At 47.5% G+C, this 26,122-nt stretch overlaps 1 protein-coding gene across 2 annotated transcripts in view; it reads left to right on the forward strand.

The window, feature by feature from the left end:
• Window positions 1-26,122, forward strand: part of CLIC5 (chloride intracellular channel 5) — a 173,701-nt gene that overhangs the window by 95,029 nt on the left and 52,550 nt on the right. For both annotated transcript variants that reach the window (XM_066359285.1, XM_066359286.1), the window contains exon 2: window positions 21,831-21,940. In XM_066359285.1, the coding sequence (XP_066215382.1) occupies window positions 21,831-21,940 (110 nt within the window). The remainder of the gene's footprint in view (window positions 1-21,830; window positions 21,941-26,122) is intronic.

Raw genomic sequence — 26,122 nt, forward strand, 5'->3', positions numbered from 1 at the left:
CCCTTCCTTATCTGGGCTCAGCCCTTCCTTATTCATTCACTTATTGGTGAATGAATGCTTATGTGCAAAAATTAAAAGGAATGCCTCAATAGTTATCTGTATTCTCATTTTAACCGGACATCCCCCAACCTCCCTGGACCTCCCTGTTGCCTTTGTACCAGCTGGTCCATTCCTAACCTAACACTCCCATGAGTCCGCACCCCCTCTCTCCTCCCCACACCTGTAACTCCCGGGGTGGCTGAGACGTCCAGGGGCAGTGTGGGCCTGAGCTGAGCACCACAGAATGCCATGTTCCCCCTTCCCGCAGTCTGTGCGGGACCCCGCCCACAAGGAGATGTGGTGTGCAGATGCTCCTCTTCTTTGACCTCACTCACCCGACCTTGACCCCTCCTCAGGAGTGTAGGGACATTACTCTCCCAGTGGCCCTTTGGTGACTCTGTGCATGACTGCATACAGGCCTTCCCAGAAGGTGTGGCTTTTTGAAGCTTCCTGGTAAGAATACCATCCAAGCCTTCCCCAGCCATGCCCCCACGCCCCTCCCTCCCGTCCTGCTGCTGCGTGGACTTCAGATCAGGCAGGACCAGGCTGTGAGGAAGTCCCTGGGAAGAGGGCTGAGGGTTGATAGGTTTATTGAGAATTATGGGCTCTCACTTAATAAACACCACCAGGAAGCTTTGCTCCTTTGCTTTATTGCTATGTTGCTTTCTTCCATTTCCCAGAACATGCAGGCTTTCCCGTGGGCAGCCCATAAAAATAGACAGCCAGCCTCAGTAATCCCCCTCACGATCCGGTCACTTCTCCTCTTTACCAACGGTTATTCCATCGGTGGCTTTATCACCATTCTTTTCAGCCCTCACAAACTTCAATTGTGTGTCATTTAGACTGACTCCCAGACAGGAGATAAAAGTGTCAGTCAGTACTAAAAGCTAATCATTGACTTCTTAAATGTCCCTTATTAAAACCACTCATCTATGCAGCCATGCAACCTGAGACCAACGGAATTGACCCAAGTCTTTATCTCCGTGTGTGAAATCTCTCCTGAGTTGTGGAGCTTATAGATGCATAATGTCATAGCCACATCCAGGGAAGAATTGGAAAACCCCTTGCAGGTGAACTAGTCCAACTTGGGGAAACTGAGTCCCGGGCAGGGACAAATGTGGTTTATCCCAGGTTACCCACACCGACAGGGTGGGGCGGGCTGGTTGGGTGTGCAGCCACCGCAGTTCACACCTAAACTGTCCCCCAAAGCCAGGCTCCCTCATATTTTACGTTGCTCACCTTGGCTCTGCCATCTCCCGGGGACCTTGGCTACTCTCTGTATCCCATCAGATACTGCGTCTTCATTCGGAGTGGTCCCCTCGGCTGATGTCCTCCAAAGTTATAGAACGGGGGGTGTGAATCTGGGGGAAACACAGTGTTCCTGACCCCTACAGAGTAGTCTGCAGTCCGGGAGTCCTCGTTGTATCTCAGCTGAGTATCCACGACTCCCACAAAAGGAACGTTACACACATGGTGGTCTTTGCCAAACATTGAGTCAGATTTGCCTACTGTTTAAACTTTCTCCTGGCTATAAAGCATACGCCTTTGCTAAATGGCATTATTTTTGCAGGTGCTTAAAAGCTACATTTTTTAATTTGTTGAGGTTGAGACTTAGTTGTGCCCCCCCCCCCCACTGAGTTTCTAGAAAGGTCACAGTGTTTGGAAATTTCAGAAATTATACTGGATGAGGAGGTTCTGCTTGTCTAATAAGTAAAAGCATTTAATAGGAAATTGTAATAATGTAGAAAATGAAAATAAGAGCTCTATGAACCTGTGACAAGGGGCAGCATAGCTTTTGAGAGTGTTCTTCAAATATGATTTTGAGCTTCTTGGAAAGCATGGGGGAAAAGATGGAAACAGTTATCAAACTTCTGAGAGTGGGATAAGCCATCTAATTTCTTAGAGGAAATAATATTCCCTACCAATGAAATACTTTGAAAAATAATATATATTTTTCAATTTGTGAAAGTAATTCATGCTTTTTGCAGAAAATAATACACCTCTCAATGATAACTTCTGATTGCGTTTTGGTGGTGGTGTTTTTTTCAGTCTTTTTTTTTTAATATTAGGTTCATATAACTTATACAATTTTGCAGTATGTTTGTTTGTTTTTTGTGAATAAGAGAAACAGAGACAGACAGACAGGGAGGGAGAGAGATGAGAAGCATCAACTCATAGTTGTAGCACCTTAATTGTTCATTGGTTGCTTTCCCATATGTGCCTTGACCTGGGAACTCCAGCTGAGCCAGTGACCCCTTGCTGAAGCCAGTGACCTTGGGCTCAAGCCAGCGACCATGGGGTCAGGTCTATGATCCCACGCTTAAACCAGCCACCCTGCACTCAAACTGGTAAGGCTGTGCTCAAGCTGGTGAGCTTGCACTCAAGCCAGAAACCTTAGGGTTTTGAACCTGGGTCCTCAGCATCCCAGGTCAATGCTCTATCCATTGTGCTACTGCCTGGTCAGGCTGCAGTGTGTTTTATTCACTGTCCTTTTTCATGGTGCACTGGGTTCTAAGGCTGCTTCTCACAAGGTGTTCTATCTACATGAAGTGTGGGAGGACACTGAGGAATATAAAAAACAATGTTATCAACTTTTTAAAAAAATTACCAAAGGCAGTAGAAAACTTTGTTTGATGTTTCCTTCCTGGTAAAAACTGAGTCCAAGATATTAAAATATAGTTTAGTGAGGGTGATTTTGACAGGTGCTGATTGTATGCCTTAGGAGTATATACCGGCAGCCCAACATGATTCAAGACGAGACCAACCCACAAGCATAGAGGGCATTCACGTGCCCTCGGGAGACCTCCCTAAATGTCATTTTCCAGTGTTGGGCTGTTGATTCAAAGCTGCTTTAAGATTTTAAGTTACAAGGGGCTATGTTTATGCACAGTTGGGTCTTTAAGATGCTAAATAATCCCTCAGTGACCGACTTGCTTAGAGGGTCTTTCTTGCATTTAAGGAGTCACTTTGGACTGCAAACGGGGGTGGGGGTGGGGGGGTGTTCCGCCCCTGACTCTTCGGTTTTTTCTTGTCAGTATACGTACCACTTCACATTTGTCCTGGGGCTTCACTACACTGCGGGTTGTGAAGGCAGTGTTCCTATCCTTAATTTATAGACAGGGATACGGAGGCTCAGAGGATGCAAGTGACGTGGCCAAGGTCATATTCCAGAGAAGGGTGGAACCAGGGCGAGACTTTGGGCTGTCCACCCTGCTCCCGGGTTCGTCCCACTCAGCTGTGTTTTCCTCTGCCCCGGGCTGTTGGCTCTCTTGGAAGGCTGACCCTTCAGTTGTTCATTGATTGCTTAACCCCTTGCTCAAGCCAATGACCTTGGGCTCAAGCCATTTATTGACCTTGGGCTCAAGCCAGCAACCTTGGGCTTCAAGCCAGATAACTTTGGGCTCAAGCCAACAACCTCAGGGTTTTGAACCTGGGACGTCAGCATCCGAAGTCGACGCTCTATCCACGGCGCCACACCACACCGCTGGTCAGGCAATATATTGAAAATATTTAAGAACTTCCATTTATATCTTTATTTAAAAACTCCCAGTGGTTTCTCAAGAACCACCCTTCATCCACTAACCCTCAGTCAGAAAGGGGCCTTGGGTGTCACAATGACAAAGAGTCCAGGACCGTCCCTGTCTGTAGGAAGCATGGAGAGAAAAGAAGACCTCATGGGGACAAACGGTACTGACAGGCACGTATGATCGCACAGAAGATCATAATATAAGTAGTACTTATTTTGTGCCACCAACTATCCTTACTACATACGAACGATCTCCTTTACTCCTGGCCACAATTTTATGAAGTATGTATCACATTGCATTCCCACTTTACAGATGAGCAAACCAAGGCCAGGAAACTTGCCCAAGATTACAAAGCTAGTAAGTGGCAAAGTCCGATAGCTAGCCACACACAGCAGAATACAATAGCTTACCTGCTATTGTATTTTGCCTTTTCATTCTCGGCATCTCCCAGACATCATCAGTGCCAGAGCAAGCCACGGGGAGAGATGCTGAGTGGAGACTCGTTGGGTATCTCCTGCACTTAGAACATTACCAAGCATTGTTACCGATGACCAATATTTGTCAACGAACGAATAAAATGAGCAATCCATAAAATAATTCTAATAGGAATTATTAGAAAAGGTTTACCAGGAAGGGTGGGATCTAAGTTGATGTTTGGAAACAGACAGGAAAATGCAATCCAGAAGAGAAAAGTACAAACGTATGGAGTGGAACTCTGACGGAGGTGGGGGGGCAAGCCGTTCCCCTGGAGGAGGGGGAGGGGAGATCCTGCGAGGGAAATATTGAGAAAACTGGGGAGCAAGGGGCAGAGACCAGGGAGGCAGCACAAGGAGGCGGATTTTATCCTACGACCAATGTAAGGTCATTGGAAGGTTCTCCAAAAAGTCAAAGAAGCAATTTAGGATGTTCCCGCCTATTGGTCCATTATTTTTAATTTTGCAAATGACCGCAGAAAGTTGGCTGAACCATGGATCTGGCGGAGTTTGCTGGGATGGCAACAAGAAAACAGCCTTTCCCCCGAGGTCACCAAGCGATTTTGATTTCTTACAATATGTGTGTGGTCATAATAATTACAATATGCCTGTAATGAAAGCTTCCAGTGCCCTTTGATAAAAATGAAGTTCATAGTCACAGTTAAGGAGCCTGAAGAGCTGTCACAGGGAAGAGGATTGTGAAATCCAAAAAACCATGGGGCCCCAAAGTGAAGAATGGAGAAATTGTTGTGATCCCTGCTATTCAAGGAAAGAATGAAAGCAATTAGCCAGTCTATTTACTTAAAATAAGTCGTTATCACAAATACTTATGTATTTATTACAAGCCACCATATAATACTTATCATATAATATTTATGGATTATATTATTTATTCTAAATCATCATCTAGCTTAAACCTGGCTTCTTTGCAAAAGACAAAGCCCTAAAAGGAAGTAATTTCCTGCTTTGCTATGTGGGCAGATCTGTTTGAACTACACTGTCCATTCAGCAGTGAGAAGTCACCCCCAAATGGCAATATAATATGCACATTGCATGCACGCAGAGCACACACAGGAGACCCACCCCTGGAGACAACCAGTCAGACCCTGGGTTATTGTTGTTTTCCTGACTAGCTGCCTTCTATCTGTTCCTGTTATTTTAGACACACTCAGGCCTGAGGCCTTACAGTGTCCACTGCCCACCTCAGCAGTCTGGAGTGGTTACTAAACCTGATACCACTAGACTTACTCCAATGAAGAATACATTTGCAGCGTTTTTAGATTTAAATAGGGATCTTGCTATTCATGTTACTTTCTGACTTGCTTTTTTCTCCTATCGTGACACTCCCTGCAGAACAATACCTAAGAATCCAACTCATTCTTTTTTTAATAGCTGTGCGTTCTCGCATAACATGGTCATAACATACTGTGATCAATCGTTCTGCTATTGATGGACATGTTGTTCATAGTATTTGCTTTCAAGGATCAAATATTAGTGATTATAAAAGGACAACTTATCTACAGAATTTAATTTATTTTATATATGTTGGCAGGTTGGTTGGCAAAGAAACCTCTTCTCTTCATTATACTGGTAGAAACTTGAGGCAGAGAATGTTTGGGGGGAAAAAAAAGGAGTTAGCAGCAACATACTGGCTTTCTTGTTTTTCCACAGTTTCTATGGGGCTTTCTCCGAACTGGGGGTTACAGGTAGCCTCCCAAGTCACTGCCCCGCTCTGAGGGGCACAGGGAGCTCCCGTGTGGCACCCCCGGGGAGCCGCATTCAGTAACCACCACATGTCAGTTTTCCACAGCTTAACATCTCAGGCAAGGGTCCCACCTCTGACTGGTCCCCCAGGCGAAGAGGTGAGAGGCTGTGGGGGTGGAGGACGGGCCCTGCACAAGACGGGTATGTTTGACAACTGTAGGCTCTGCTGGCTCCTAACGGACGAGCGGCATCATGGAATTTCCATCAATAATTGAAGTGGGCTCCGGTTGCAGCAGCAGTGCTCGCTTTCAGCACCGGCCGCCATTCCCCTGGGCAGGCCGGCCCTTCCCCCGCACGGGGCACAGAAATTTGGCTGAGATTCACTGACGTTTTTATTTTTTTATTTTTTTTTATTTTTTATTTTTTGTATTTTTCTGAAGTTGGAAACGGGGAGGCAGTCAGACAGACTTCCACATGCACCCCACTGGGATCCACCCAGCATGCCCACCAGGGGGCAATGCTCTGCCCATCTGGGGCGTCGCTCTGTTGCAACCAGAGCCATTCTAGTGCCTGAGGCAGAGGCCACAGAGCATCCTCAGCGCCCGGGCCAACTTTGCTCCAGTGGAGCCTTGGCTGCGGGAGGGGAAGAGAGAGACAGAGAGGAAGGAGAGGGGGAGGGGTGGAGAAGCAGATGGGCGCTTCTCCTGTGTGCCCTGGCCGGGAATCGAACCCAGGACTTCTGCACGCCAGGCCGACACTCTACCACAGAGCCAACCGGCCAGGGCCCACTGACGTTTTTAGAATGAAGTAGGGCCAGATTACTATGTGCAAGCGTAGAGATTTTTTTTTTTTCTAAGTAAGAGTGCTGTGAAATCCAGATGTGTCAAGATGTACTGGGACCTAATGCGTAGGTGATGATGGTAGTTGCATTGTTGCGATATGAGGCCTTTGTCTTCCAAAGGTCCTGAAGACCAGCCTTGGCAGGAAGCCTGGGGTAGGACCTGAGGCTCTGTATATTCTTTTACCAGGCTCCTCGGGGATGCTGATGTCGCTGATCCTGTTTGGGCAGCGAGGCTACACACCACTTAAAATATTCTTTCAGGAAAAATGTTCCTTTGAGGCCCATCGCTGGGAATTCTGGGGGAGAGATAGAAGGCCTTAACGGGACTTGGTACGAGGACCATGGAGCTGTCGGGCACAGTACTCTTTCTGGCTAAGACTTCAATCCCCTGATAAGGAAGGACTGGGCGTGGGGGGCTATGTGTTATTATGGCCCCTCTTCCCCTCAGAGCGCTTGCCTGGGTGTTATCTCATTTGATCTCACTGAGAAGTTGGAAGCCCAATGGGCAGCTGCTATTATTCCCGGTTACAGATGAGGGGAGAGCTTTGAGGCCAATTCAAGCCACCTTTCTTTTTTTTTTTTTCCAATCTGGGTGAGAGGGCTGAGAAGAGAAATGCTTTGCTCAAACCTAGTGAGTAAGCACAGGCTCTCCTTACGTCACTTGTCTCTTAGCCTGCAGGGGTCTCCAAACTTTTTACACAGGGGGCCAGTTCACTGTCCCTCAGACCATTGGAGGGCTGCCAAATACAGTGGTCCTCTCACTGACCACCAATGAAAGAGGTGCCCCTTCCAGAAGTGCAGTGGGGGCCGGATAAATGGCCTCAGGGGGCCGCATTGTGGCCCGCGGGCCGTAGTTTGGGGACGCCTTAGGCCTTGCTTCTCTCCAGCCCTGCACGTATCTAGGGCTCTGCTCTTTGCCTGCAGACTACCTTTTGAACAACTAGAATGAATACACCTGGCCCTGGACGATACCACGGGGCTGAGAAGAGAGAAACAAAACAGGGTTTGTTTCATGACGTAGGAGAAAGAAATCCTCTTAAAGAAAAAAAGTGAGGGAAGAGCAAACTGGCAGCACCTGGGGGTGGGGGGAATTATGCTTCTCATTTTAGCTTTGCCCTGTTTCTTTGGCCTTTCCGACAGCCCTCCGCTCTCCGCGGGGAGCGTCCGCCGAATCCCACCGAAGGTTCGCGTTTATGGAAGACACTGAGTCGCTCAATGACACGGACGTTCTTCCCCACTGGGCCTTGTTGAGTCCTCAGAACTTTCTACGTCCCGCTTCCAGCAGCCTGTTCCCACAGCGGGGAGATGAGGCGTCAGTTGAAATGGCTTGGGCATTCCCAAGCCTCTACCAAAAGCTAATTTGGAAGGGTTGATCCTAAACATTAGCTCGGATCTGGACGTCTGTCTGCTAGTAATCCTTGAAGGCCAGGGCTTAGCATCGTCTGTTCTAAACATAGCCCAACAATAACAGGCTTCCTTCCTTAGGTGGCCTTTGCAAGTGAAGGGAAGTTACTGTGACTGGCTCGTCCTGGCTGTGACAATGGTGGCAAGGGTTTGCTGGGGGTTAGGGTGTGGAGAATGTGGCCAGAGTACAATTTCTAACAAACAGGTGCAAACATCCTCGCCGGTCCCTTTAAACTAAAAGGAGAGACAAGCGATACGCTGGGAACCTACAGGGACGCGAACTTGTAGCCCAAACCCGCGGGTGGAGCATCTCTGCGGAGCCGGACCTCCGACTTCTCATCTGATATACCACACGGCTGCGTTGGGGGTTCCTCTCTGTGGATCCCAGTATTTCTTGGTGCTGGTGAACTTGAGTGCCCCAGAAGCTTCAAATGACCTCTGAGACTTACAGGAAAGGTCCAGTGGAGCAGAACAATTTTTACACCTCGCTTACCTTGGAGTTATTTGGTGTGTGTGTGGGGGGGGTAATTTTGTATCTTTTTTTTTTTATTATTTTATTTATTCATTTTAGAGAGGAGAGAGAAAGGGAGAAAGAGAGACAGAGAGGGAGAGAGAGGAGAGAGAGACAGAGAGAGAAGGTGGGGAGGAGCTAGAAGCATCAACTCCCATATGTGCCTTGACCAGGCAAGCCCAGGGTTTTGAACCGGCGACCTCAGCATTTCCAGGTCGACGCTTTATCCACTGCGCCACCACAGGTCAGGCTAATTTTGTATCTTTACAATGGTCACTGTCAGGTTTTCCTCTGAGGCACAGAGCGAACAGTTTACACCATACCCTTCCCAAACCCGGGTCATGGCCGACTGGCCCGTGCACAGTTGATAATGCTGAGCAGGTGAGCCTGGAGAGAAGCAGAGGACCCCGTGTTAGACCCTGTCCAGCCCTCGCTGTGTTTTCCAGGCGAGGACACAGGGGGCCAGCCTGAAGCAACAGTCTGCTCAAGGACACATTTATCTTGCGGAACATCTGGGACCGGCAGGAAGTTCTCCTGACTCACACGGGCTGGGCGGAGGGCAGGGTGGACAACCTGTCTCTTGTCGCTGTAGGACTTCTGAAAGAATAGATATGGTCGTTGTTGGAAAATTTTCCTCTCTGAGAAGAGGACGAACTCCCTCTCAGGCTGTGGCTTCCCGGGTGATGGCCTGGCCCTATTGTGCATGTGGTGCAATTCCTGGGGGGAGTTTATTATTTTTATGGGAGTACAATAAATAAAACATTTCCTGCGTTAGTCTGGCTTTTGGAAAAGTGTTCCATATCCCCGCAGGGCCTAAGGGATTCCAGAAGACAGACTCCTTCTCCAGGACAGCGGGGCCGGGGCTTGACCGTAGAACTTGGGGGGTTGGGGGCAGGCTCAGACTGAGTTGTATCAAGGTGGAGAAAATGAAACCGGGTGTCCTTGACACAAACCTGGCTCGGTGTCCAAGTCTGTAGCTGTAAGGTTGTTTTTATTTTTATTTTATAGTATTTATTATTATTATTTTTTTTTTTAGCAAGTGGGGGGAGTACAGACAGAGACAGACAGACAAGAAGGGAGAGAGATGAGAAGCATCAACTCATAGTTGCGCCACTTTAGTTGTTCATTCATTGCCTTCTCATATGTGCTTTGACTGGGAGAAAGGGGACTCCAGCTGAGCCTGTGACCCTTTGCTCAAGCCAGCAACCTTAGGCTTCAAGTCAGTGACCATGGGGTTAAGTCTATGATCCCACACTCAAGCCAGCAACCCAGCTCTCAAACCTGCAACCTTGGGGTTTCGAACCTGTGTCCTCAGCACCCCAAGTCAATGCTTTATCCACTGCGCCACCACCTGGTCAGGCTATAATTACCTCTTAATCTCTCTATCTCTCTGACTATGAACTGTTGAGGGAAGGTCTGCCTTTTATCCATCCTCATACACTTGGGCCATGGTTATTTACATGAGGGTTGAGTGACAGAAGGGGGAGTAGTTACCCAGGGATCCCCAGGCACTGAGTGAGGAGGGAGGTGTGTCCCAGCAGCCTGCAGGACTAATGAGAGTGGGGCCCCAAGTCCCCTGTCTCAGTGTCAGAGAGCTTCTATAACAAATTACCATACATTTTATGGCTGAAAACAGCAGAGATTTATTCTCTCACAGTTCCAGAGGCCAGAAGTCTGAAGTCAAGGTGTCGGCAGAATCACACTCCCTCTGACAGCTCCGAGGGAGACTTCCCTGTCTTCTCCAGCTGCTGATGGCAGTCTAGCCAGTGACCTCTTACTCAAACCAGTGACCTCTTACTCAAACCAGTGACCTTGGGCTCAAGCCAGCGACCATGGGCTCAAGCCAGCAACCTTGGGCTCAAGCCAGCAACTTTGGGCTTCAAGCCAGCGACTTTTGGGCTCAAGTCAGTGACCATGAGGTCATGTCTATGATCCCACGCTTAAGTTGGCAACCCCACACTCAATCTGGTGAGCCCGTGTGCTCCAGCCAGCTGGGGGGGGGGGGTTCATATAACAGAAGGTACTTGATTGGCAGGACATTTCTTTATTGTGCAGTGACACAGGAGACCTCACCATGGTTGGGACTGTGAGAAGGAGGGAGGAAGGACAGCCCCGAGGCAGAGTGACAATGAAGACAGCTGCTGTGTTGAGTGCTCGCTCCTCGCCCCGTGCTGTGCTCCCAGTTTCCGTGTGCTTCTCCCCGAACCCTCCCAAGCTTCCGACGGGAAGGAGTGTGGGGAGGAGGGGTTATACAGCTTCTCTTCTCTGCTCCCCTTCCCCCCCGGGGGGGGGGGCTCCGGAGCTTCAGACTGAGCCCGGCTTCTTGTCTTTACCCTGTGCAACTCCTCCACTTTAAAGAAGAATAAATCTTGGCTAAAATCTATACCCCACCATAATCCAGATATTTCTTTTAGAGCATAAAATGATAGGCCAGCAAAGCCTACTCGCCGGAGTGACTCTAGAGATGAATTTTGAAAGGATGCCATTCCCATAGCTTCTGTGATTATATCTAAATTACTTACATTGATGATTTTCACTGCGATTTCAACCATCTTCATTCAACTACATGCTCCACCCCCACCTGAAGGCCGAGTCTTGGACAAGTCACTAAACTCTTTGTTTCTCCACCGGCCAAGTGGAAAAATGAGAGGCTTGGGAGAAGCTTGCAGGTCCTGGGTGGGGCAGAGAGCAGTTTTCCAAAGGGGACACTTCTTCAACTGTCTTCTAAGGTAACATGCTGAGAATACCATGAAAACATGTTAAAGGAAAGCCTTGAAGGACACTCAACCAACTGCGTGACCTGGTCAGGGCCCACATGCCTCTTCATAAGCCTGGGCTTTCTCACCTCAGCGTGGTTGGGGTCCCAGGGCAAGCACCCCAAAGAAGAGAGAGGGAGTACCAGGCAGAGTCTATATCGCTTTTTATGACCTGGCCTCAGAAGTCACACATTTGGACATTCTATTCATCTAGACCAGGGGGAGTCAACCTTTTCATACCTACCGCCCACTTTTGTATCTCTGTTAGTAGTAAAATTTTCTAACCGCCCACTGGTTCCACAGTAATGGTGATTTATAAAGTAGAGAAGTCACTTTACTTTATAAAATTTATAAAGCAGAGTTACAGCAAGTGAAAGCATATAATAATAATTACTCACCAAGTACTTTATGTTGGATTTTCGCTAGGTTTGGCAGAATAAATCTTTATAAAACAACTTACTATATAGTTAAATCTATCTTTTTATTTATACTATGGTTGCTCTGCTACCGCCCACCATGAAAGCTGGAACGCCCACTAGTGGGCGGTAGGGACCAGGTTGACTACCACTGATCTAGACCCAGAAAGTGATTAAAAGAGACTCATTTTAGAAGACGGTGTTAAGTAGAAGCAGGACCGACAAGAAGTTTAAAAGAGACCCATTCACTTATTCTAATAGTCCGGGCATGGAAGAATAAGGAAGAAAAGCCACGTAGGAGCAGGAAGAAGGGGTGAGGAGAAGGGGCATTGGCGTTGGGATGGGACCCACAGCTCTTTCTCAGAGTCCGGGCAGGAGCAGGAGGGCAGTGAGTGCAGGCGCAGTGCACACTGACACACCCAGCTCAGGCTAGGTGGAAGGACGTTCCCCAGAGGCCTGGAGCGCAGCAATATTCCACAACAAATACGAGTGGTGGGTGGCCTTGCGCCCAAGGCCACTATTAAGCCAGGCATGACTCAGGGTGCCAAACACCACTGGACCTTGCTCTCTTAGTCAGTTAAACTGAGTAACACTCTGGGTATTGGGCCTGCAATTCTTTTGGGAGGAGATGTTTATATAAGCACATTTAGTTGTTTATAAAACCATCTGGCAAGCTAAGGTGTTGGTGACAGGTACTGAATTGATGGGCTACCTATCTCAGGTCATATTTTTAAATTCGCCGGGTGTGATGTTTAATTTGTATGGCAACTTGTCTGGTATCCAGATATTTGGTCAAATGTTATTCTAGATATTTCTATGCCATTGTTTTCGATGAGATTAACATTTAAATTAGTGGATTTTGAGTAAAGCAGAGTATGCTCCAGAGAGTGTGTGCATGTCATCCATTCCTTCAGTTAAAGCAGTGGTCCCCAACCCCCTGGGGCCGCGGGCCGGTACCGGTCCGTGGGCCATTTGGTACTGGTCCGCAGAGAAAGAATAAATAACTTACATTATTTTCGTTTTATTTATATCTAAGTCTGAACAATATTTTATTTTTAAAAAATGACCAGATTTCCTCTGTTACATCCATCTAAGACTCACTCTTGACACTTGTCTCGGTCACATGATACATTTATCCGTCCCACTCTAAAGGCCGGTCCGTGAAAATATTTTCTGACATTAAACCGGTCCATGGCCCAAAAAAGGTTGGGGACCACTGAGTTAAAGGACTTGATAGAAGAAATTGAGGAAGAGAAAATTCCACCAGCAGAGTGCCTTTGGGCTCAAATGGCACTTCTTCCCTGTGTCTCTAACCTGATCACCTCTCCCATCGTGTTGTGGACTCATCAAGCCCCCACAGTCATGGGAGCTAATTCCTAAAGACAAATCTCTCAGTGGATAGATAGATAGATAGATGATACAGATAGGTGATAGATATATCATATAGACAGACAAATATATAGATAGACACACACACACACACACACACGTATATGTGCGCACGTGCACATCCTGCTGGTTCCATTTCCCTGGAGAACCCTGACCCCTACACCTGAATTCTTCACACTGTATTATTGCATAGGAAGCCATTGGCACGGAGCTGATTTAACCTTATAGTCAATGTTACATAAATGCTGAGAATCTCTGAAGCCTCAACTGTGTGCTGGTTACCTGGCTGCTTATTGAATGAAAACACTCCGAGTAAACCCTGTGGGTGAAGCCTCTTATGGCTGCTGTGGAAAAGAATGTGCTTTTTTAATACAGAACTCTTTATCGAGTCAACCACAGACCTCCAAGTCATTCCTCTGCTCAGGAGACTTACCAATCAAATTCTTAGAAGGACAGACAATTTAGTATTTTAAAAAATGATAATAATAAGGACTACTCTCTGACTTACACTAATAAGAAAAGTAGGAAGCCCAAATATTGTTATTATAAAGAAAACTTCTTTCTCCTCCATGTGCTATCAGTTTTGTGCTATATAGATGAGTCATTTTGTAGCCAGAGAAAGCCCTCCTCCTGTGGCCTTTGTCACTGTGACACTTCTGTAGGATAACAACTAGCCCAACATCTGGAAAAACTAGGAATTCTGTCCCTGACTCTGCCTTGGGACCAGGCTCTGCGACCACAGGCAAGTTGTCCGAACTTTCTGCGCTTATTCCCTTATCAGTAAAGAGGAAGTGCTAGATAATATCGTCCCCGAGGTCGTTCCAGCTCTGCTGTTGTAGAATTTTTATCTATAAACTTGACCATAATGTTTAATCACCTGAGTCTTCAGGGACAGGGTTCATAGGATAAAGCAACAGAAAACTGAAATGTGACATAAATCGTAACTTAATTAACATTCTGTGCAAAATTGAGATTTCTTTTTTTCTAGTATCTCATTCAGGACTTAACCTTGTCAGGTTTTTAAAGGAATACAACAAAAAGCCTAAAAATTGTACATTTTGAAATATCAGACATTGGAGTATCTAGAGTGGTCTGAATCCAGTCAGGAGGGAGAAATCACACAGTAATTCCAACAGAAGTTAAGCATAAAGAAGTGTTAGTAAAAGAATAACCATAACATAGAAAAAATTCTATGTGGTATATCCTAGGGATATAGCCAAGTAAAGACAAATTTGGAAGACGTTAAAAATCTTACCGGAGAAAGTATGATCAGCCTGCAGAAAGCATAGAAAGGCATTGGTTTTTGTCAGGCCAGAGCAGGTGGCCTTGCTGGTCATGCAAAAGGCCACCCTCCAGAGTTCAGGTGGGAGCAGGCGATCAACACGGTGGCACAGGTGTGTGCAGTGGGATCCAGGTGTCAGCGGGAGCAGGAGGAACCTGCAGGCTACACAGGGCTTGCAGGATGAGGCAAGCTGTATGCAGGCTGCAGGGGGCTTTGGCTTCTGTGTCAAGAGGGCTGCAGATGGGTTTCACCAGGCCAAGGGTGTGAGGTGGTGCGAGAGGACTCACCTTTGGGGCCTGTGGCTGGAACAGGCTCTCCTGGATGTCCTCATACACTGCCGACCCCCAGCCCACGGCCAGAGACAGAAGGGGCCCTCCAGGGCTCTCTCCGAGGAAGCTGCCTTCATGCTCACTGAGAAACGCTGGAACAAATCCTCTCCTATGTTCACAGAGCTTCAACTGAAGGTTGCATTTGGAGTTGAGAGACAAATGAAGTGACACAGCTTCTGTCAAGCTTAAATGTCATCTGTCTTCTGGGATCTCCTCAGAATAACATTTCCCTCTTCTGGATCCTGGTGACCTCAAGAGGCTGGTGGACAATTATCAGCTTCCTTTCATGGTTCAGGGACAAAGTTCCATGAACCTGGCATGTTCACAGGATGTCTTAAACCAACAGGTCTCAAATGTTCTTCATGGACTCCTGGCATTCTGGAAGCTCACAACTGCTTCCGAGTGGTAACAGTTCTCTCTGGGGTGGACTTTTCATGGGGAGAGCTGTCGGTGCCTCAGCAGCGATCGGGGCAGCAGTGTAAACCGCACTAGGAGTCGTGCACGTGCAGAAAAAGAAGAGCCAGTCTCATTTATGAGTAAAAGTATATCACATAATTAAGTCTCACCCCCTGAGTGCGTGTCTCTCAAACCTTCTGTATGATGGAGTGAGAGGTGCCAGACACTCCTGGGCTGCATCCAGAGCACAATAATTGTCTACGGAAAGGCACGTGTGTGATTGATTTGTGAGCTGAACCAGCTGTTTCTTGCACAGAACACAGGTTTTACTTGAAAGAGAAGCTGGCAGACAAACTGTGGGCTTTTTAGACTTGGCATAGGGCAGCTATTTCCTGTAAGGTCAGTGAAATGAGCTTGTCATTTCAAGGATGACAGTGGACTTATTGCCAATGATAAAAAACAAGCCTTTAAGAGAAAATTTAGAATGTTGGAGAACACATATCCACCACTATGAGCATGGCAGGTTTTTCCTGAATCTTTTCTGATGAGCTAGGTTGTGATATTACCGAACGAAGTACTTTGATGTCACATAATGAAGTGTATCAGCATTTAGAAGATCTGCATAACTCAGTGAAACACTATTTGTGATGCTACAAAATCATTCAGGGGTAAAAGATCCATTCAACGTGCAAGAGTGATGAATGGGTTTTAGTGGAACAGAAGAATTTCAATAATAGCGTTTCAAATTCCACCTATCAAGTAATCTTTAAGAGACTACCATTCTTGAGTTTCGGTATGGTACTAAAGAGAAATACCAAGAATGATCTGAAAAGGCTATTAAATTATTCCTCTCTTTTCCAACTGGGTCTCTTGGGCTAAGCCAGAATTTATTCATATGCATATTTCAGCCAATTTACTTACTACATGACTAAATTTCTTTAACAGAATAGTTCCTTTCTATTAAAATGTATCAGGCTATGCAATATGCTTATTGTTCTAATATTTAAATGATAGTAAATAAATATTTAAAATATTTAGGATGTAATAAATATTGATAGCTATAACCCACATAAACAAAAGTTTTTTGGGGGATTCTCAACAGTCTTTAAAGGCGTGTGCGGATTTTGAAACCAAAATGTTTGAGAACTGCTGTCTACATAAATCTCCATTAGCCACTTGATTTCACAAAATTGCAGGAAGTTATAACTGCAACGACCGAGGCCCAGAGAGGGAGGTGGCTGACCGGCTCGGGGTCACACAGGGAATAAGGGGCAGAGGCGGCTCTAGAAACATGACCTCCCGCTTTCTTCATAGGACACTCTTCAGTGAGCCAACATCAGAATTTTAAGGTACTCAAGCCATAAAAAAGGGAGTGATAAGCCCTGGCCGGTTGGCTCAGTGGTAGAGCATCGGCCTGGCATGCAGAAGTCCTGGGTTCGATTCCCGGCCAGGGCACACAGGAGAAGCGCCCATCTGCTTCTCCACCCCTCCCCCTCTCCTTCCTCTCTGTCTCTCTCTTCCCCTCCTGCAGCCGAGGCTCCATTGGAGCAAAGATGGCCCGGGCGCTGGGGATGGCTCCTTGGCCTCTGCCCCAGGCGCTAGAGTGGCTCTGGTCGCGACAGAGCGATGCCCAGGAGGGGCAGAGCATTGCCCCCTGGTGGGCAGAGCGTGGCCCCCTGGTGGGTATGCCGGGTGGATCCCAGTCGGGTGCATGCTGAAGTCTGTCTGACTGTCTCTCCCCATTTCTAGCTTCAGAAAAATACAAAAAAAAAAAAAAAAAAAAAAAAAAGGGAGTGATATTACCTTCCCCTCGGCATGCATCCACTCTAACAGGCACTGAGTATCAACTCAGTTTCAGGCAGCTGTGCCGGTTGCTGCTCAAAGTAAATGAGACCTGGCCCAAATCTGGGCTGTAGACAAGCTCTTTGTCTAAAAGGGAGAGGCTCCGTAAGAGGCGATGTCTCTTAGCATCTAATGACTTACCCAGCACATAGTGTGTAATGTATAAATGTATAATCGCACAACATAGAGTTACAATATGCTATCATCCCATGTAGTAATATTATCTACTGTACAATATTTTATATGTTTTACTTTAGCCGACAATGTCTAGCATGGTATAACATAGTCTGTAATAGAGGATAGCATAACATAGTATAGCTTACACTCAAAGCATTTACTATATCTAAGGAACAGGAAGTACTTTGGGGTTAGAGCCGGCTCAAGTGTGAACACATTCACGCGGGTCATGGCGAAGCAGAGTTCTGACCTTGAGAAGTTTGCCGTTAGCCGTACAGCATTCTGTCTTTCATGCTTCCCTGCCTGCTTTTGTTTCCTAGGGCCACCATCACATCTTACCGTAAACTGGGTGCGTTACGACAGGGCTTCATTCTCTCCACGTTCTGAAGTCTGGAAGTTTAAAATCAAGGCATCCGCAGGGCCATGCTTTCTCCAGAATCTCTAGGGAAGAACTGTTTTCTTGTCTCATTTAGCTTCTGACATTTTCTGGCCATCCCTGATGTTCCTTGGCTTGTAGACACCTTACTCCAATCTCTGCTTCTGTCTTATAAAGACACAAGATATATTTAGGACCAGTCATATTTAATGACGTCTCCCATGGTGTCGAAGTCCAAATTTATATCTTTGTATAAGGACACCAGTTATATTTAGGGCCCACCCTCATTTGGTTTGACTTCATTTTAACTTTATTTCATCTACAAAAGCTCTATTTCCAAATATGGTCACATTCACAGGTTCTCGGTGGACATGGATTTATAGAAGGACGTTATTTAAGCTGGTATATCCCTCTGTGCTGTCTTCAGCCCCACGTGCTCAGAGCCTGTTTGGACCAAAATCCGTCTGGATTTTCCTTCACACTCTTCAGGGCCTGGGGTCCCAGGGAGCCCCACCTAGTTCTTCTTGGTTGATGTTCCAGGTGGTTGCCACAAGCTCACTACATTTCCCAAATTTTTTTTATATTATTTATTTATTTTTTTTTACAGGGACAGAGAGAGAGTCAGAGAGAGGGATAGATAGGGACAGACAGACAAGAATGGAGAGAGATGAGAAGCATCAATCATCAGTTTCTTGTTGCGACACCTTAGTTGTTCATTGATTGCTTTCTCATATGTGCCTTGACCGTGGGCCTTCAGCAGACCGAGTGACCCCTTGCTCAGGGACCTTAGGTCCGAGCTGGTGAGCTTTTTTTGCTCAACCCAGATGAGCTCGTGCTCAAGCTGGTGACATCGGGGTCTCGAACCTGGGTCTTCCGCATCCCAGTCCGACGCTCTATCCACTGCGCCACCGCCTGGTCAGGCCACATTTCCCAATTTTAACCGGTGGCTTATTCAAGCCACAGGACTGGTGAATTGTGAATGAGAAAAAGAAAACGCTGAACAACTGAATTAGAAACAGTGAATAATCCACTTACAAATGGGCTGAAGGACTTGAATAGACATTTCTTCAAAAACACAAACAGCCAGCAGATATATGAAAAAAAATGCCCAACCTCACTGATAATCGGGAAATGCAAATCAAAAGCACAGTTTTCAGGTTTGGGTATTATTAAAAAAAATGTGACAACAAATATTGGTGACCAAGTAGGAAATTGGAACACTGTACACTGTTGGTGGGAAAGCAAACTAGGGCAGCCATTATAGAAAACAGCACAGAGGTGCCTAAGAAAGCCAAAAATAGCCTACCCTACAGTCCATCGATTCCACTCCTAGGTATTTATCCAAAAGAATTAAACTCAGAATCTTAAAGAGATATGAGCACTCCCATGTTTATTGTGATACTATTCACACCAAAGCTAAGATGTGGTGACAGCCTAATTGTCCATTGACAGATGAAAGATAAAGAAAATGTGGCACCTGTGGAATGGAATACCACTCAACCTTTAAAAAAGAAAGGAAATTCTGAAATATATGAAACATGAACGAGGACGTTAATCAAGTGAAAGCAGGCATGCAAGACAACTACTGCGTGATTCCATTTATACCAGTTAGATGGAATCAAGGTCGTAGAACCAGAGAGTGGAGTGGTGGTTGGCAGAGGAGGGGAAATGGGGATTACTCATCAATGGACATGAAGTTTCAGGTGGGCAAGATGAGTCAGCTGTGGGGGTCTGCTGCACACCGTTGTGCCTACAGTCAGCGATCGTGTAGTGCACAGTCAGAAAGGTGTTAAGAGCATAGATCTCATGTTAAGTGTTCTTACCACAATAAAAGAAAAGAAAACAAACAAACAAAAAACAAAAAGCTGAAAGAGGGATGTTAAAGACAGGAAAGGTAAATGACAGAATCTTCACCTATTATTTTTACTGGTCCTTTGGCAATTCTTGTTGACAAGGCCTACAATCATAATTTAAGACAATAATGGAAGTGTGGAGAGCTATGACATCTACCACCCTCTACACCTGGGACATGGCTGTATGCTCAGGGACTAACGGCGAGGACATATATGTATGCGTATACTTACAGCATCGCCTTCCAGCCCTGTGGTCCGTGAGCGGAAGCGTTACCTATTTGGGTCTTCATGGTGGCTAAGAACTCTAGATCTGAAGCCGGATCACTTGGGTTCAATCCTGGGACCCTGAGGCCAGTTATTTCTCCACTCTGTGCCTCAGTTTCCACATTCATAGAAGGGTGATAATATCACACATCTCATAGGAATAAATGAGTGAGTAATATATGTAAAACACTTAGAACAATGCCTGACAATATAGAAATTCATTGTTATTAACGTCATCATATAAATTTTTTTTGGTCTGGCTAATAAGAATTCCAACATTGTACTTGTTCCTCCCTCAATGAGCCACCAGAGGTAAAACAGATGCTAGTGTGTGAATGTGGCTTTTGTTTTTATGTTTTTTCATTCTTTACTTGTTCCTTACATTACAACCAGCCCTGGGGAAAAGTTCCTTTGTTATGATGCCTTACAGGACCAAGAACCAGGTAGGGGTGAGAGTGAGTACCTCTCGGAAAGGTCTTAGGGAATTGACATCATAAACTTGAGTTAGCTCCAAGCTCTTATTAAATTAATCGTTGCCTGTCTGCGAGCAGCTCTGTCGGTAACTCGAGCTCTGTGGGCAGGCACACCTGTCCCTCTGCTCTTTCAGATTTTCTATAACGGAGCCCGGAGCCGTGGTGCCTGCCTCACCTACTCGGGGTGGGTCTGCTTCCAGCACCAGGAAAAGTGAGAACTGAATAGGGGTGGGGCTCTCGGTGTAGTTAAGAGAGAGGTAAAATAACTGTAATTTCATAGCAATTACTTACAACCGACACTGCCTGAGATGCCAGTTTCCCAGTATAAACCCGAGCCTCTGCGGGGGGCGATCTGCCAGGCAGAACTAAGCAGCGCACAATCAGGCTCCCCTAAGAAAGGAGGCATTGCCCCCTCTCCATTCAGAGGCCCCAGGAAAACAAACCTCCAGGGGAAATAATGTTCTGAGCTTTGGGAATACATGTGTGGTTTTGTTTTTTGCTTTTTTTTCCAAGAAAAAAAAAAAATCTTAGTAAGTCCTTATTTCAGTTTGTTGATTGGATTGTTTGCAGCTTTGTGAGTAAGCCCCCTCTCCCCGGGCCGGGTGCCTGGGCCACCAGATCAGGGCACTGGTTCCAGGGGGAGCCGACAGCGAGCCAGAGAGAGCGGGTGGTTTCTCCTTCTAAGCAGCAGGTCTGGGGACAGCGCAGCCCTCTGTGGAGATACGTTCTGTAGAGATCAGTTCTCCAGTCTTTCCGTTCGTTCATCTGTTTGCTGGGAGTGGATTCTTGTAGAATCCATGTCTCTGCAGCCCACTCAGAAGTAAGGATACACTTGCCTTTCAGGCGTTAAAAAAAACAAAGCTGAAACACTGCTGTTTTGAGGAGGGTGCTGAGAAGGGGAATGCGGGGAGAAGCGGCGAGCTCTGGGTGCCTCGTTGTGCTGCCGGCTCTCGGCCGACCCGTGTTCCTGCCCATCCCTGGCTCACCCCACACAGGACCACAGCCCCTGGAGTAAATGCAGTTTTGAATCCCCTGTGCAATTTTCTCCAGTGCCTTGCACATAATCAATAGTCCATAGGTATTTGTTCAGTAAAAGGATCATTTAAAATGAATGATGTATTGACACTGAAGGTCAAGTGCTCGTCAGAACTAAGTGCATTGATTAAAGTGTTGAGTGTGCTGACTAGTGAGATATAGGGAGATTGGGTCAAAGGCTGAGGTCTTTGTCCTCACGGCATCCTCATGCAGCAAAGACCAGAGGGTCGAAGAGGGTAAACTACAGAGGAGCCAATGTTGGCTAAGTAGAGCCAAAGAAAAGCATTTCTAATGGTTAAAACTATCCGCAGAATAGACTGCTTTGCAGAAGATAAATCTGCCGGTTGGTGGAGATATTCAAGCACAGACTGGATGAGTATTTGGAATGTAGCAGTTGGTGGTATCCTATCACTGGTGTGAGACTGTGTGACATTGAATTCTCTTTTTCCCTGATATGCTAAGGTTCTGTGGTTTCAGAAACTTATGACCCTACACGATCACCATGCTGGAAACTTGCATTCTGTTCAGCACTGTTGACTGGGTCCTGACCCTGCACCGGCGGTGCCCTGCACAGACATTAGGGAGACAAGGATGAATGATACAGGGCTACTGCCATGTGAGGTTAGGCTGGGACGAGGCTTCAGTCCGTTCTCCTCAGGCCACTGTCTGGGTGTGACAATCCTCTGTTCCTTCTTGCTAATGTGCACGTGCTTACTCCAGACTCTGGTTCTCTTTTTTTCTAGGCTGGAATCGACGGGGAAAGTATTGGCAACTGTCCCTTCTCCCAGCGTCTCTTTATGATCCTCTGGCTGAAAGGAGTCGTGTTCAATGTCACCACTGTGGATCTCAAAAGGTAACAGATGCTCTATTAATGAGGAATATGTTTACCGGCGGGAACAGAGCACCTTCCCTGAGGGAGGGAGAAGCCTTCCCATGGCCTCTGGCAGCCTCCTGCTCACACCTGGGCCAGGTCCCTCGTTACGAGAGAGGCTGCAAAAGGCTGACTGCTTCGCCGCCTGGATTAGCCAAGTTCAGTTAGCAAGGACCCAGGAGGCCATGGGCACTGGGTATGCAGTTGAGAGTCTAGCAGAGACGGACGGGCACAGACATATTAGAATCCCGGAGCTAGCCGTTCCACAGTGCTGGGCTCCTGCTGCAAGATCCTGGCAGGACCTCGGGGTCTGGGTTTCCAGGGAGGTGGGATCCAGACTGTTTCCCCTGCCCTGTTCCCACCTTGAGAATTCCTCAGCGTGAGAGCTCTGGCTTACCCGCAGGATGCAAAGTTGCTAGAGTTCCTTTTTCAAAGTGCACTTTTAATGCCTGGTGAAAATGCCAGGCGTGGTTCACTATCAGGAGCCACATGCTTTATTTCGCTGTATTTTTTTTTCAGTTACAGTTTATTCAACATTGTTTTGTATTAACCCACACTCTTTTCAGTCTTGTTTTTTGTTTCCTCTCTACCACCTGCCCTGTCAGTGTGGAATGTCCCACCTCCTGAGTGTTCCTCATCTGCCTCCCTTGTCTTCCCTGGTGAGCTTAGCATCTTCTCTCCATCACCTTTGAGTAAATTATCCTATACCCAGAACCCCGCTGTCTTCTAGATGTGTCCGCTCGCATCTTCTGTGACCACTTCAAAATCTTTACGTAGAAAGTCTGTCTGTCACTTTCCCTTTGGGTTGGGCTCCCCTCCAGGGTTCCTTTGCTCTCCCGTTTTCCGGACCGGAATGTTCCCAGCTGCCTTCTCCTGCCACCTCCCCTGTCAATCAGCTGCAGGCCCAGGGTGTGCCCCCCTTCCCCTGTGCTGTCCCTGACCTCGGGCTCCCTAGGTCATGCTCGCAGCCCCCACTAGGGACAGGCCCAGGGTGTACCCCCTTCCCCCGTGCTGTCCCTGACCTCGGGCTCCCTAGGTCATGCTCGCAGCCCCCACTAGGGACAAGCCCAGGGTGTACCCCCTTCCCCCGTGCTGTCCCTGACCTCGGGCTCCCTAGGTCATGCTCGCAGCCCCCACTAGGGACAAGCCCAGGGTGTGCCCCCCTCCCCCCGTGCTGTCCCTGACCTCGGGCTCCCTAGGTCATGCTCGCAGCCCCCACTAGGGACAAGCCCAGGGTGTACCCCCTTGCCACCCCCGTGCTGTCCCTGACCTCGGGCTCCCTAGGTCATGCTTGCAGCCCCCACTAGGGACAGGCCCAGGGTGTACCCCCTTCCCCCGTGCTGTCCCTGACCTCTGGGCTCCCTAGGTCATGCTCGCAGCCCCCACTAGGGACAGGCCCAGGGTGTTCCCCCCCGCCCGTGCTGTCCCTGACCTCAGGCTCCCTAGGTCATGCTCGCAGTCCCCACTAGGGACAAGCCCAGGGTGTACCCCCATCCCGTGCTGTCCCTGACCTCGGGCTCCCTAGGTTATGCTCGCAGCCCCCACTAGGGACAGGCCCAGGGTGTACCCCCTTCCTCCGTGCTGTCCCTGACCTCGGGCTCCCTAGGTCATGCTCGCAGCCCCCACTAGGGACAGGCCCAGGGTGTACCCCCTTCCTCCGTGCTGTCCCTGACCTCAGGCTCCCTAGATCATGCTCGCAGTCCCCACTAGGGACAAGCCCAGGGTGTGCCCCCTTCCCCCCCCTGTGCTGTCCCTGACCTCGGGCTCCCTAGATCATGCTCGCAGTCCCCACTAGGGACAGGCCCAGGGTGTACCCCCCCCCCCCGTGCTGTCCCTGACCTCGGGCTCCCTAGGTCATGCTCGCAGCCCCCACTAGGGACAGGCCCCCGGCTTCCAGCTGGATTGTTTGTTTGTTCCCCAAGCTGGTCTTCCTCCTTCCGGGTTTCTTCTCTCTGTCTCCCATCCTTTGTGTTGTCGTAGATGATTGATTGACCCTCTCAGCACGTGGCTCCCTGCTCAGAACACCTGACACTCCGCAGTGCCGTGCCTCTGGCCTGAGTCATCCGCGGCCTTCCTCTGTCTCAGTCTACCCTTGGTTCCTCCCCACATTCTCTCCCAACACTCTCACCAGCCTCTGTCAGATGGGACCTCCTCCTGCCGCCCTCGTCCTCGCTGGCCTCCAGCCCTGGGCTGGGATGCTTCCTCTGTCTCAGAGGCCGTCTTCCCTTCCTGAATGGACAGACTGTCCAGGGCCCGTGCGGCTCCAGCCCCTCCCCTGGGAAGACGTCCCTCACACCGCTCCACACTCAGGCACGTCTGTGCTCCAGCTGCCTCCACATCCCCCAGCACCTACTGTCCCTGTTGCCCAACATCATCATTTAGCATCTCACCAATATAGGGCACCCACAGTCCCAACACTTTACAACTGGGGAGTGCTTTTCTGTAAAAGTCACCTGACAGATGAACTTTGAGGGCCTTACGTCTTCACTTTATACAAGGACACTGAGATGGGCGCATTTAAATGACCTTCCAAGGTACCCACCTAGAGTTGGAGGGACTGCTTCCAAAGACCTCGGCTTCTTGGTTCAAACCCCATGCTCTCTTCACAACACATCAGTTTTGAAGGTTTTTTGTCCTTTCAACGAGACCTTAAATCTCTCCAGAAAAGTCTGGGATCATGTCTAAGTTTTCTTGTATCTGACATAACAGCCGATTTATTCAGAACCCCAGCTAATACCCGTCCAATCAGTGAACACGCATCTGCTCTGAAGTTATTATCTGTGACAACTAAAGAGAGTAGACTTTCATACAGTTTGAAAGAACAGTTCCCTTCAATGGAGAAGAGGAGGTGTCTGGATTGTCATCTGTAAACGTGGACTTGTATGTTACTTGAAGCTCAGAATGGGAGAGGGGCCACCCGGCATTCCTCAGATGCTTACGGTGTTCCTTCGTGTGTTATCGCATCTGATCCTGCCGACGCCCTTTGTGGCAGGACAGCCAGATATCACAACTCCTGTTTTATAGATAGGAAGCTTTCTTACTACAGAAGAATAAGGAGAAGGAGAAGAGGAAGAAGAAGAAGAATAAGAAGGAGAAGGAGAAGGAGAAGAAGAAGAAGAAGAAGAAGAAGAAGAAGAAGAAGAAGAAGAAGAAGAGAGAGAGGGAGAGGGAGAAGAAGAAGGAGGAGGAGAAGGAGAATGAGAATGAGAAGGAGAAGGAGAAGGAGAAGGAGAAGAAAATAAAGAGAAAGAAAGAAAGAAAGATAGATGTGTATATATAATAGAGTTGAGGAATTTTTTAAATGTATGATATATAATAAAGTTTAGCAATTTCTAAGAAAACAAACTTCTTATCCTTGGCCATTTATTGGCCAAGTGACCTTGAACAAGTTACCTGACTTTTTTGAGCCTCAGTTTCCTCCTCTGTACAAGAGAGAGCCCTGTTTACAGGCCCAGTGTGAGGAGTTGGCTAGCAGGCCATGGGAGGCACTTCTCGCAGTGCTGGGCCTGGCTCAGGGCCAGAGCTCCGCACAGGTGGGCTTTTCCTAGCATCACCCTGACCTCATGGCGCTGGCGATCGGACAGGGAAAGAGGACTGGCACACGTTACATAATCCATAAATTCAATTTGGCAATATTTATTTAAATGCTAAGTATTCAATTTCAACCATAAATACTGAAGAGGGCCAACAAAGAATGAGGACCACCATGTGACAGTACTTCCCAAGGATGCCACAGGCCATTGTTCTCTCGAGTCACAGAAAAAGAAAAGAAAAAAAAAAGCTCTGTATCTCTGTATCTTTAAGCCACAGAGAGGTAATTGCTAAGAAATAAAATCAGTATAGATGTCCCCTCCCAGCTGAGAACTACTGCCTTGTGTCAGCTCAAAAAAAAAAAAAAAAAAAAATCAAGAGGAGGAGGTAAAGAATGTCCTTTCATTGTCTGAAGTGAGGGACACACACAAAGCAAACAAAAGGACTAAGTCAATTAGATTTTAAAAATACTTTCGTTCTCAATTATCTAAAGAGTTCCAAGTGTCCCAGAAGGCAGCTGGGCGGCGTGTGTGTTTAGGGATGAGATGGGAGTAGCCCTGTAATTGGAATTCTTCATTCTTCTCTTCTCCTCCCGAACTGATTATGGCAGGAATGTGTTTCATTACAGATGCC

The sequence above is a fragment of the Saccopteryx leptura genome, chromosome 1 (genome assembly GCF_036850995.1).
Source record: "Saccopteryx leptura isolate mSacLep1 chromosome 1, mSacLep1_pri_phased_curated, whole genome shotgun sequence".
NCBI classification, from domain to species: Eukaryota; Metazoa; Chordata; class Mammalia; order Chiroptera; family Emballonuridae; genus Saccopteryx; species Saccopteryx leptura.